This window comes from Ipomoea triloba, chromosome 10 (assembly GCF_003576645.1).
Source record: "Ipomoea triloba cultivar NCNSP0323 chromosome 10, ASM357664v1".
NCBI classification, from domain to species: domain Eukaryota; kingdom Viridiplantae; phylum Streptophyta; class Magnoliopsida; order Solanales; family Convolvulaceae; genus Ipomoea; species Ipomoea triloba.
Window position 1 is genome coordinate 1,392,167 of NC_044925.1, and position 14,386 is coordinate 1,406,552.

The 14,386-nt window shown below is 33.9% G+C and overlaps 1 protein-coding gene across 1 annotated transcript; it reads right to left on the reverse strand.

Annotated features, from left to right (window-relative positions):
* Positions 1-5,233: 5,233 nt before the first annotated feature.
* Positions 5,234-7,722, reverse strand: LOC116033591 (scarecrow-like protein 32). Its single transcript, XM_031276341.1, has 2 exons — positions 6,945-7,722; positions 5,234-5,916 (listed from the first exon to the last, which is right to left on the reverse strand). Exons 1-2 carry the CDS (start codon positions 7,658-7,660, stop codon positions 5,334-5,336), a joined length of 1,299 nt encoding a protein of 432 aa, XP_031132201.1. The 5' UTR covers positions 7,661-7,722; the 3' UTR covers positions 5,234-5,333.
* Between the last annotated feature and the right edge of the window lie 6,664 nt (positions 7,723-14,386).

A 14,386-nucleotide genomic window follows, 5' to 3' on the forward strand; every position in this document is an offset into this window, starting at 1 on the left:
GCAGCCTAAAAAGTTAATATTCTACCATCGGAGTTTGGAATTCGATCATGTGACTTTCCTCCAAAAAAGTTACCGAGATGTTATCTGAGAACAAGGTGCTAGGCAAAGTTTGAGAAATTTAAAACAAAAGTAATGAACAAAGACTAGTGATTTTCATTGTTTTTTACTTTAAAAATCTTGGTCTTCCGATAATTTATCCTTTTACTTTAACTTCTTTCATTTATACTTTTTATATTCATGCTAGGACAATTTAATGCCGACATCCTACCGATAACTCGATAATTTCTCTCCAACATACACCACAAAATTTCCTTTAAAATATTAGCACTTAAAAAAAAAAATCAATTTGACCAATTAACTTCATTGGGAACCTGAGGGGTCAATGGGTTATTAAGGACTTTGATCAATTAGCGATAATAAAGGTCTCTTATGTTATATGCAATAAGACAATTTGAAATTATTTGAGCAACGTAACTCGAGATTTACCAAGTTCATGGATCTTAGGGCATGATCGAGTTCATTAATTCAATGATATAATATGACCAAGTCGAAAGACTTTGATTATTAAATAATAATAAGTTCAATTCAACAAAATATTAACCCCGTACGAAAAAAAAAAAAAAAGAAAAAAGAAAAAAAAAGGAGGGCAATGGTGACATTGACTCATTGTACATGCATGGACCACGCATACGTCAGTTATGCGTTTAGATGGATCTTAGTTCCTAGAAAGTTTTTGATGAGATCATAGTATCATACATTTCATCAAATAAGAGAAGTGGTTTTCTGTCAGTATATATGTACTCACTACTCTTCTCATATATATATAATTTAATGGTCCATGCACACACAGAACGAAAACTCAAACTCAGAACGCCATCCATGCACATCAGATCACATGCAGCAACTTATTTAGATGATTCGATACTGTCTTTTTTTTTTTTAATCTTCTTTTGGCCACAAAACTAAAAGAATTTTTTTTGTTTTTGTTTTTGTATTTTTGGCTTTCTTATTTCCCTTCAAAACAATGAAGTACATAGCTTTATATTCCGGACATTTGGTTGGAAGAAAGAAATTAGGGGAGAGAATTTTAATTCAGTGAGAATAAAGTATGAATTCAAATTATATTGCTTGGTAAGAAAGAATAGAATTATTGGGGATGAGAAAGGAAGAAGTGGTATAAATCCTAAAATGTCCTTGTATAATAATATAGTACTAATAATAATCAAGGGTAAAAAAGTCTTTTTCTTCCCTTTCCCCTTTCCTTTACCCATTGAATTGCAATTCATATGGGAGAGGGTATGAATTGCAATTCAACCAATTAAATGAGGGAATTGCAATTCCCTCCAATCAAATACTATAATTCGGGTGCCAAAGAATTGTGTTGTAATTAAATTGCAACTATATCCAACCAAACAACCCAGTGAACTTCAATTAAAAATTTATGGTGCCTCTTTCGTATCAGGTACAAAACCTTAAAGTTTTGAATTTGAATTGTCTCGAGTTCTACCCGGTATAACTCAATCGTTTTACCATTCACTTTGGGTTGAATTGATACTGAATATGAAGAGTTATCATATCACACAATTGATCTCAGCCAGTCATCAAGTTCATCAATAGGGGTTAATAAACATATGGAAATACTCAAATACATTAATGTTCAAAATTATAAGCAATATCTCTATCTCAATTCCAAGTAAGCTAGTTTTCCATGATGATGCATGAGATCATTATATATATAGATCCAATTAAGGAAGTAGTTGTCGGCCAGTATGTTGTTGTTATCGTAATGGTCCATGCACGAAGAGAACGAAAACTCATTACCCCAACGTATTCTAAGCCATCCATGCACATCACATGCATGCAGAAAGCATCTTATTAAGATGCTGTCTTTTGTCTTCGATCTTCATCTTAATTTCACAAACACAACAATTTCCTCTATTATTTGATTTGTTAACAAAAAACTTACAATCAAACAAAAATCAACGGTGAGATTAATAACATGTTTATGCGGTGGACAAGGCTCACCTAGCAAGATGAATCTTTGATCATATATATATATATATCACTTTCATTTTTAGTGTATTAGACTATTAGCTAGTGGTTCATTAGAGTTGCAACACATGCATCAAAATAAAAGTGTAATACATTAAAAATAAATATGTATCAAAATATAATAGTGTTAGACATGTATGCCTTAGGAATTAACATTTATTGTTTTAGGTATTGATTTTTGATTAAATAAATATAATAAATGAATGTTTTTATTTATTTTATTTTATTTTGACTTAATTAATATTTGATATTATTCCGTACAATTATATTAATTTTTCATTCTTAAGAGTTAATAATATGAGTAACAAAGAATTAATAAATGAAGCATTGTAAAAAATGTTCCTAGTCATAGGAATTCTAACTGGGCATTAGAATTCTAATAAGACGGTACATTATCTTTCTTATGGTGAGTCTCATGCCATTCCGTATGAGATACGGAGAGGGGACATGTTGATTGTTAGAGAACAGGTCATTGAACAATGACGGACTACTACGTATCACATGGTGTTTACCTACATGTTATCGGTAAGTTGTATGTTACAAATATGCAATAGTCCTTTGACTTAAGACGACATGGTTGTCTCGTGGATATGGTGGACTAGTTTTTGCTCGTATGCGTCTTTTGTTCCTTATGGACTATAAGTGTACTTAGCGGCCAAGTTCAGTATTGTACAGAGACATGTGTGCGTTCAATAGAAGATCCACCACCTTGAGGTAACAAAGTTGCTCTAGTCTATTCAATAATCTTACAATGAGAATATATGGCCAGAGTATAATGAAGTTGAACTTCAGGTTAAGAATATTGAATAGACATATTGACCAGGTGGGTTTGGCCAAGTTTAACCATGACATTTACTTGGTTAAGAACACAATAATTCCTTCTAAATGCTTTGACAACTTAAGGCCAGGGATTAGAGGAGAACAAACAAGCAAGAAAACATATGGTAAATGCACATAAGAATCCTAGCCTAAAGTCACTTTCCTAGCCAAAGCGTTGTGGTCTAGTGGCACCCAGTTGCACTCCCATAGGGAAGGTGGTGGATTTAAACCTCAGTGGAGGCGATATTGACTCTTTGTGCTTCAGTAGGTTGAGAAAGTAGTTATGAACATATACTACATTGTAACAGAGTCAGTAGTATTCAAAAAAAAAAATTAGAACAAGGAATTGCCACAATCTCGTCACGTATCAATTCCTAGTTCTATGTATAGAAGCACAAAAAGCATCAAAATCCTCAATTTTCCCTTATTCTCATAGGAAAAAATCAGGCTTGAGCAAGGGGTGGCTTGAGTTCAATTCTTTCACCCAACTCTCGTTGAGGTATAGAACTCTCCAAAATGAAGCTAATAAATGTTACGTACCAAATATTAACATGATCCAAATATAAAACATTCTCAAACATATGAACCCTAGGTTAGAGTTCTTCCCATTTATGCAATAATCACACATTTAGCATCTAGGTAGGCAATATTACCCTTATCCGAGCCAGGGCCGATTTTTTGATTTGCAGGGCCCTGTGCTAGTAACTAAGTGAGACTCTATCAAACTATAAATAAATTGCGAATTGAAGAAAAAGTGCAAAGGGAAAAATGCAAAAAATCTAATTTTGGGCCAATATAACCATCCACAAATACATATAGTAACTATTAGGCAAAGACTGGATCGGACTAGGGGCCCCCAAAATTTTGGGGCCCTGTGCGGTCGCACATCTTGCACGCCTTAAAATCCGGCTCTGATCCGAGCCCATAAATGAACTACATACTCACACTTCATAAATACAAATAATGAAATAGCACAAGTAAATATCATGAACATTGCACAAGAGTAAGAGAAGAGTACGTAAGAAAAACTTCTCTATTGAAGATGCGAAATTTGTGGTTTAATCCCACTCCAATCCGTGGTTGAGAAATGAGTTAGAAATGTAACACTAAACTAATCTAAGCTAAATGAGACTAGGTAAAGAAGGAAGATCAATAAGTTGTTCGCATCTAGGTCTTTCCTCCTCAAAAAGATCCTAAAAACGTTTAAATATGAAATAGGGGGCACGGGGACGCCTAAAGGGATGGGCGCCCAAAGGGCAATCCTAACATTCTATACTAATAGATATAAAACGCGTACATGGATTGCCTGAGGGATGGCCGTCCAAAGGGGGGTCCAAGTAAATGGATTAAGAAGGGTAATAATATGGACAAAAACACACTTATCAATTACCGTGTGCAGTGTGTAAAATGAAATTGCATAACATATCTCACATATTGAGTGTATATTGTCATCAAATGAAACTGTAGTTGAATTAGAATGATACTTTAATTGTGCGGTAATGAAACTACAATGTGTATAAAATGAAACTGAATATCAAGTTTCACATATTGAGTGTAGATTGTCAAATGAAATTGTAGTTGAATAGTTTTAGTGTTGTTGCAATGAAACTACATTGTGTATAAAATGCAACTAAATAGCGCATTTCACATATTGATTATATATATATATATATATATTGCCAAATGAAATTGTAGTTGAATTAGAATAATACTGTAGTATGTTGTAATGAAACTACACAAGGCAAAAACTTTAAAAGAAATCATTTTTTGACCCAGTCCACGCCTATGTAAACCACGGTCCATAATAAAATTTGCCTTCCACCCATGTGCCATTAGTCCAAGGAACACGGGAAGTTTTCTATTATTATTAGATCATCATATATATCAATCCAATAAGCTAAGGAATGTAGGTGTCGGTCAGTGTGTTGCTATCGTAATGGTCCATCCACGAAGAGAACGAAAACTCATTACCCCAACCTATTCTAAGCCATCCATGCACATCACAATATCACATGCATGCACAAATTAATAAGCATCTTATTAAGATGCTGTCTTTTCTCTTCCATCTTCATTTTAATTTCACAAGCGCAACAAATTTCTCTATATATTATTTGATGTTTCAAATGATGAAATAATACGTAAGTACATTGTTTGAACTTCCAACATAAATGTGTAAAAATAAATATATAAACAATCAAACAAATACCGGATTTAGGTTTTGGGTGATCAAGGAAATTGTAACTACTACTAGCTGGTCTGCACGAGATAAACCCTAAGGAGGAAAAACAATCTATATTATCCATAACTGACCAGTTCAAATCAAGAATATATGCCAATATACCCCTATCACTGGACTGGGAGATGATCAAATTTGAAATCTTGTGATTACCAAATCAATTTAAGAGCCTTACAAATGATCAACTCAGCTAGGGTTACCTCACCGGGATGAGGTTTTATTATGACTAAATCATGATCGAATATTGATCAGATTCTAATATGCATGAAATATCATGAATTGATGAATGATTAGGAGGTGGAACCCAAGTGGTGGCATACACTGAGCTGTGGCCTTTCCAAGTCAACACCAACGTGCCATCATCTTTCTTCTTCATCCCCCAACCGCTCGCATGTTCATCCAACACAAACTTCACTTCCTTAATTGTCTCCTCGGAGAAGGGAACATTCAAAAACCCACTGTTCCTCATCCTGGTCGACAACGTCGTACTGGATTCCAACCGCTCTATCCTCTGGCCCCCTTCGAACCCAATAATGTTCTCGATTTTCTGCCCCACGTCCGCCTCGTATTCCGCCCTTTGCTGGCTGTCCTTGGACAGGAATGTCTCCAAAGAATCGAAGATTATCCACAGGTAGTTGAAGCAGTTGACGATTCTCGACGACAGGCTTGGCGCGTCCAAATCGGCGTCCTCGTCGATGACGGTTATGAGTGTCGGGTTTAGGCACTTGATGGTGTCGAGAAACGTTTGGCGGCACGGCAGATATCGCAGCCAGTTTTGGCAGTTCACCACCAGAGCCTCGTCGGCGTCCCTGAAAGAAAGAGAAATATTATTAAGGGAAAATAATATAATTCAATGGAATACATTTTTAAAATATTAAAAATAGATTATTGTGTGGACCATTGTCCATATAGTTATGTGGAACATGAATGTAATATACATTTTTAATATACTAAAAATACATTATTTTTGTACTGAAGGTAAATTATTTGATAATAATATATAAAAAATCATGTACTTCCAAATAATATAATTTATGCATACAAATAATGTACTTTTAGTATATTAAAATGTACTTTTTTTTTAATTTATGGTTAACACAAATGTGTAGACCATGGTCCATGAAATAATGATTGAGTGTTACCAGTCGGGTCACATTTTCAAAAGACAAGGTGTCGGACCTGGCCTTTTACTCTGATCTATTAGGCCGGCCTCAAGCCTTTGCCCAACAATACTTCTAACCACTTGTTGTTGGACTTGACCATTCATGCGACTAGGATCAAACTCTTACTATGGTGTTGGACTTACATTTTACTCTATTAGGCATCAGGCCTCCATCCAACAATCTTCCTAACTAATGTTGGACTTGACCTCTTGACCTTTCATGCGGTTAGGCAATCATTATACAACTATGTTGACCATAAATAAAAAGTACATTTTTAATGTATTTTTTGTACATAAAGTACATTATTTTATAGTACATTATTTAAGTATTGAAAGTACATTATTTTATATATACTATCAAATAATGTACATTCAGTACAAAAATAATGTACTTTTAGCATAATAAAAATATACTTTATATTCATGGTATATACAATAATGTGTTGCTGTCAGGATGAAGGGCTTATCACTACGCACGCAACTTTATTTCTATATATGCGTAGTAGCTCGCTTTAAAAGGTATGGTGCTAGACTCGGCCGGTCCTTCAAGCCCCTTTGTCCAACATGTTCAAATTTTAGTGGGTAAAAAAATGAATGAGTAAAAACAGCACTACGCTATTGTTTTAGATCGACGCTTTAAGATGAAGTAAAAAATGAGAGTAGATAAATTATTACTCAAATAAGCCAAGGCCGCCATTGTTGATATCTGCAATGACACTAAACTGGAAAGGGATGGATCTGGATTTAGCGAAGTTGGCCAAACGCAGCCCGACTTCCTCAGTGGAGAGGCTAAGCCACGGAGCCACCGGCGGCCGCCATGAAGGGACCGATAGCCGGAGAGCCGGCGGCCCCTCCGGCCTATCCGCCAACGCATCAATGAGAGTCGGCCATTGCATGCAATGAGTGACACTAAAGTCCAAAATATGAACTTTCGCGCACCCTTGAACCGCCTCAATAATCGCACTATTCGCCGCGCAAAACCCGAACCGATACCACGGAATAAGATCCACGTAGCCGGCGAGCTCCGTGACCGACATCACCCTCCCGCACGCGCCATTTCCGCCGCCGCACGTGGGGTAGCTCTTGGGGTAAACCCTAGCGGCACGTGACACGAGGGCTCTCAAGAACCATGACGTCAGCCGCTGGTTGGCGTCGCCGGTGGACGAAGCCACGTTGTTGAGGACCCACATCACCTGCTGGGCCAGCGTGACGTCATTGCTCTCCAGCGCGCTGGCGCAGTGGAGCAGGAGCCGCTCCGTGCACGCGCCGTCGAGGCTTCCGAGCAGGCACCCGCCGATCGCGCCGGCGGAGGAGAGAGAGGTCTGAGGATTATTGTTCAGGAAGGTTGCGAGGTTTTGGAAAGTTGGGTTTCCTCGTACCACTTGCCCCATACTACGTTGTTGTTGTTGTTGTTTCGATCTCTCCGATGATCGACGAGAAGAAGATGTACACGTGTATTAAAAGAGTTGTGGACTAGGGTTCATATATTACATTCTAGGCTCGTAGCATCTGATTTATAATAACATTTCTATTCATATATTATTATGTGTCTATAAATAAAATTGAAAATATAGATAATATGTTAACAGTAATTGGTCTTTAATTGGAAAGAAGGAATTAGGAGGAAATGAATTGCAATTATGTGTGAAAAGAATAATGTGAGAATAAAGTGGGAATTCAAATTACAGTATTTGATATGCATGATTACAGGGAATTGAAATGGAATGAGTGATAGAAGAACTGAAATACCCTTACATAAGAAAACAGATGAGTGGATAAGAATAATGATAGGAGCAAAAATGTCTTTACACTCCCCAATTGAATGTTGAATTACAATTCATATGGGAGGAGTCATGAATTGCAATTCAACAAATGAAGAGAATTGCAATTCTCTCCAACCAAACAATTTAATTTTGAACTTCAATGAATTTCAATTCAATTGCAACCAAATTACATTCAATCAAATAGCCTGTAAGCACATAATATGTGATTAACATAATTAACATATTATGTTTATAGTTAACAAATTATGTATCTTCTAATACATAGTTAATTTCAAACATATAATTTTTAATCATGGTATAAATGGTGCATATATAACAATGGTACGTTTCCAAAAAAGAAAAAAAAACAATGGTACAGAGGGGGCAGGTAATGAGATCTGACACGTGCTCCATTCCTATTTGAAAGCTCAAGATTGTCTTTCTGCAGATTTCCTTTTGTTGTAGAAATGGAAAATTTTAATGATAATTAAATCACGTGTGTTAAATAATTTGTCCCGAGTACTGTGTTCTTTCATTTATTTAACAAAATACACCAAATGACATTTTTTTTAGTTTGTATGATAATTCAAAATGGTAAATTAAAGGGGTAAGTGTTATAACAGTTGTCAAAATGGGTCAGCCCAGCTCACACGGGCTGGCTAATCTTGAATTTGTTTATAAATGGATCAGTTCATTTTTACACATGTTGAAAAAACATCAAATCAACTCGCAATTGAACGTCCTAACGGGTTGAACAAGCCAGCCCATCAATCCACTTATTAGTAACATTTTAATTAAAATATTACAAATTCAACTTTTAGTGCAAGTGTTTTTTTGACATTCAAACATAAAAAGATAAAAATAAAAATTGAGAATAATGAGGCGCACGAATGATGAAATTAAAGTCTGAATAATAAAATAGGATGCAACTAAAAGGAACAATATAATGTCATTAGTCATGATAACATAATGCAGCTCAAGAATGAAGTTAAAATTCACACCCGGACAATAAACATGCACTGGCTTCATACAAAACTCTCTCTATCTATCATTTTCCATGGCCATGGCTATTTGACAATGACTTCAAAGGTCATTTATATGTATAGTAAAAACTTGGCTTTACTTGATCTCTAAAAGCCTATGATTTTCATTGTTATATAGTTTTCGCTTTTCACTTTTCACATTAAGTCCTATATCTTTTCTATGATAGATGATTGATATGATTTAATATAATTGTCTATAAATTTTCACCATCAATACTCTTTAGCCATTTCCTGCATGCCGACCATACAAGTTTGTGCTATATCAAGCAAAATTTTACTGATATTGAGATGTAAAATTAGCAATTCCTTATTATAATTGTTGTTGTGGTGTTACGTTATTGTTATTATTGACGGATTGGGTACTAGTGGTCTAACGATCGGCCTCATCCTAGGTGGTCGGCTCAGGCCCATTTTTGTCCAGATTTGTAATGCATGTTTGCGTATTTTTAGAAAGGACAAATGGAGTGATTTATTTTCATATTTAAGAGAATACTTGAATCAATTTATAATTAAGCGTCATCAGTGGGATTTACTTTTCTAATTTAGGTCAAGTACCAATGATAGTTCCTGAACTATATATAAATACCTGAAAATGACTTGCATAGTTGCATGGGGTTATTAACCTTTCATTCTTAACCACAGCAATGCTAGTATGCAGATTTCCTCAATTTCTCTTAGCAATATTTTTTATTTTTGACAGTTTGTGTTGGACAAGCATCAATTACTCAAGTTGCAAAATTAACAACAACAACAACAATAATAATAATAATAATTATTATTATTTATTATTATTATTATTATTGCTAAGAAACAAAATAGTAATTGACATATTTATGGACTAATTATTAAGAAAATGTTAAAAGATCCGTCCCTCAGCCAAATGAAGCTATCACGAAAAATCGAAAATATATGGTTAATTAGGACAGGCATTTATTTTATTTTATTAATTAGTAAAGAAATTATGTTGTTGTGTTTGAGTTTAGTGACTGATTGCTACCTTTCATTACTGTCCATCCAAAGACACCTATACATACATTGGTTTGTAGTGTCACATATAGCCGCAACAAAGGACAATATGAACCTTCTGGCATCAGTTGAGACAACCTTAATTTTAGGTCACACCGAATGTCTCTCCATTTACTTGGTTATTGGGCAATATAGAATAATGTTTTTAGTTATATAATATAATGGATTATCATTTATGATTGTTGGTCCGCTTCTCAAGCAGTGGCAACTGCCTTCACCTCCGTTGATTCACCGGCGACCGTAGACGCCGGTCATTTTATTGCCGGAAATATCATCAAGAGTTTGTCGGAATGTTGATCGGAACTCTAGTGATATGTGATAGCAAGTCATTAACTGGTTTTTGAACTTCATTGCATCAAAATATAATATTGATGAATTTAATTGCTACTTTAAAAAGTTTAAGGACCTAATTAACTTCTTAGGTAATTAAAGTTTGAGGGCCTATTTCACCATTTCTCTTTTTTTGAATGATTCTTCCAACTATTTCACTAATCTTTAATTTTGAAATGAATTCTTCTTTTAGATTTGAATACCTATGGTTATGATGCAATGATGGTTGATAGCTCTATTTCTAAACACCTTTTTACCCCCCGTTTTATCTATTTTTGTTAGCTAAGTGTTAATATATACTTGTTTGTGTATTTTTGTGTTTATAGGTGAAATTCTCCCCAACGAGTAGCAAATGAAGCATATTGGGTTGCATTCGATCAATTTTGGTAGCATAGGATCCCACTCAAGGAGGGAGAGGAGCAGCGGAGCGCAAAACAGAGCGAAATGGAAGCTAGAAGAAACGAAACGGGCACCCACACGAGCCGTGCAGGTGCCCGTGTGTGCCCGACCTGAAGATATGCTCCGCGTCACTAACACGGCCCCCTACACGGACCGTGTAGGGGGCCGTTCGGTTTTGTACTATCTGTTTTTATGCGTTTTTGCTGTATTTTTGGTATGTCCCGTTTTTGCTGTATTTTTGGTATGTCCCGAACCCTAGTTAGCTTAGACTCATTCTCTCTCATTCTTATAGCCATTGTTAGCTTAGAATAGCATAGATTTACACTTAGATACACATTGGAAGCTTTATTTTGCGGATTTGGAGTGGGTTCCACCAACCTCTTCATCTACATTTAATAGAGAAGTTTTCATTTCCTTTCATTCTCTCTTCTTTACATTTATGAGTGAGTAGTCCTTTCATTCTCTCTTCTTTACATTTATGAGTGAGTAGTTACCTATTTGGGTTAGACTAGGGTGTTATTGCTCCTATTGATGCTAGAAATGTAGTTATTACCTATTTGGGTTAGACTAGGGTGTTATTGCTCCTATTGATGCTAGAAATGTAGTTATTGCATAAAGGGGATGAACAAACCCACATAGGGTTCTTGAGTTTGAATTAGGTCTTGATTTCTCTTGTAATAGTTGATACGTAGCAATTGTTGCTTGTGTTTTTGGGTTGGGGCTTAAATATGCTTTTTTGAATATAATTGACCCTTTCATCCATACTTTCTCAACCTATTGAAACACAAAGAGTCAATTCGCCTCCACTGAGGCTCGATCTCATGACCTCTCATATGGGAGAGTCAGTACATGCCATTTGAGCACAAGTTACTTGGCCTTGACTCAAGACTTTAGGTAAATTGTTCTCCCCCAACCTCAAGTTGTTAACGGATCAAAAAAGCAATACCCCTAACTTAACCCATCTTTTCCGATTGAAATTCCTAGAATTAAATTAAATTTGTATTCCCTAGTATCAAAAAAGCCAAAAATATCTTAGTGCAATTTAAAAGCACTTAAGATTACTAATCTAAGGCTTTCGCACCACCTAAGTTAGTTTATTGATCTTTCAATTTTCAATTTTTAAAGAAAAATCACTAAATTTCAGTTTATATATTCATGTCTTTCATGATAATTATAGGTATACCATCTTTGATCTAATCTTACCCTTGTTAGGAATACGTTGTAAGACATGTTTTAGCGAACTTTCCATGAAAATTTCTATCACGTGTTTTAAATTTATTAGAGAACAAAAAATGATTACATCAAATGATAATGACCTATTTTTCTCGAATCAATTAGAAAATATCACGTATGGTAATAAAAAAAAAATAAAAGAACATATATATGAATTTTTTTTTTGGATGACACTCATTATTAAGATGATTTGAGAATTGAGATGACCTTGATGTGAGATGTGACTATTGCTAACATCTATTGATGAGGATTCGAGGAACCTTACTTTGTTAAGTGACAACAAAAATTTACATTGTGACCATTACTTGAAATTATATATTATATACATTTCACTTTTATATAATAACTCACAATTTACACACAAATAATAATAATAATAATAATAATAATAATAATAATAATAATAATAATAATAAATCCTACTAGAAATAACCTTCCCTCGTATTTGTGAGGGTTAATTAGTCAATTATATCCTACTCATAGTTCTGCAATTTTTTGGGTACCCAACATGTTCAACATTGTCAAACCTGCTAAATTGAGCAACATATATTAATATAAAATTTGAAATGTTGTCTACAATTTTAATATTTTATCAATATCAGAGCCAAAAAAGGCCTAGCTTATTTAACATTGACATGTCAATTTTGAGAAATTAGTATGAAGTTTTTCTTTGCATGAAATAGATATATGCATTTCTTCTTCTTCTTCTTGATAGGAAATTACAAAATATAAAATTTACTTTTCTTGTATTATCCTTTTATATTTTGGTGGACAATACTAGATATATATACACACACACACACATTATTCAATATATATACAATATAAAGTTTTTTTGTTAAAGTTACAAATTTAAAACAACTTGACTATAATTATAATTATCATAATGTGTGATTATATTTATATTATGTATAGACATGTGCTTGTTGGGGGTGTAGAGAAAATTATATCGTGGACCAAAGTCTATCTTGCAAGATAAACTTTAGTCCAAAATGACATCGTTTTGTTAAAATTTTATTTTTTTGGTTTCACTGTTTACCACATTAATTAATGACAGTGATTAACACTGTTTTATTAATAAGATGAAAAATAATTACTCCATTTAATTAAGAAATCATAGAGAAAAATGGAGATTTGTCTTCTTTATGTAGAATAAAACACAGGGATTGTTCATGGATCTACGTATCCTTCATCAATAGGGACAGCTGATATATATGAATGCTTTTTTTCCCTTAATATATGTTGTCTTTTTTATTTTTTTCTAATGTCATGTCTAGTCTTGTTGACACTTCCATTATTGTTCTGTTTATTGGATCTTTCTATTCCTTGGAGATTGGAGGAATCTAAAATATTTAATTTCATTCATCGAAAATTTGGTGCTTCTCAATTATATTCTTATTAATATCGCAATGTAATCTAATCAGCTAATTTAAAATAAATTTATAAATTTTGTCTGGTTAGCAATTGTACGTAATGTGTAGGTTTCGAATTTAATCTTGTTGTGGGCACTTAGTGTACGGACATTTAGGGGTATATAGGTCAATTGAGATAGATCTCGCGATTTATTTCATCTACAAGTCTCTAGTGTAAGAGTAGTTAGTCTCAAAAGTGATGACCGAGTGAATAAATTAATAAAATCCGTAAGTATTTGAGCCATAGATATTTAATCAGTAAAATTTTCAATATTTTCTTGTAGTGATGTAGCGCGAGTTGTTTTGCAAGTATAAGAAAAATAAAATTTTGGCATAATGATTCGGGTGAGTCTCCTGTAAGACTGTCTAATGGATCCCTATCCTTAAGATACGTTAGGTTAAGATGTAAATGTGATACTTATGTTGGAAAATGTAATACTATTTATGAATAAATTGTTTGTTACTTATAATGAAAAGTATATTCTTTTTAAGGAAAATGCAATACTTTTAAATCAAAATTAATATTGATGAGTTGAACAATTACTTATGAGAAAAAAAAAAGTGTAATACTAATTAGTGATAAATAGATTGATTGTTACTCATGAGAATAAGTTATACTTTATGACAATTGTATTTTAATTTTAAAAAATAAAATAAAATAGAGCTTTAATAAGAAACTGATGAATTAATAATAGTCTATTACATTGTCTTTCAATCACCATGGTCTACATTGTAATATACTACCTAAAAATGAATTTATAATATATCAAAAACAAATATTTATCAATAGCTCACGTTACAATATGTACCATCATCTTAAGTATAATTTCAATTTGCCTATTTGCTACTACATCACTTGATGAATGAAGAAATGTATCACCACCCCATTCAATAAAACAACTAAAGAAGCT

Excerpts from the sequence above, each read along its gene's own strand:
- LOC116033591 (XM_031276341.1), bottom strand. The coding sequence starts at position 7,660 with ATGGGGCAAGTGGTACGAGGAAACCCAACTTTCCAAAACCTCGCAACC. Across the intron at positions 5,917-6,944 it reads GGCGGCCTTGGCTTATTTGA|GGACGCCGACGAGGCTCTGG; the intron begins GTAATAATTTAT and ends TCTTTCTTTCAG.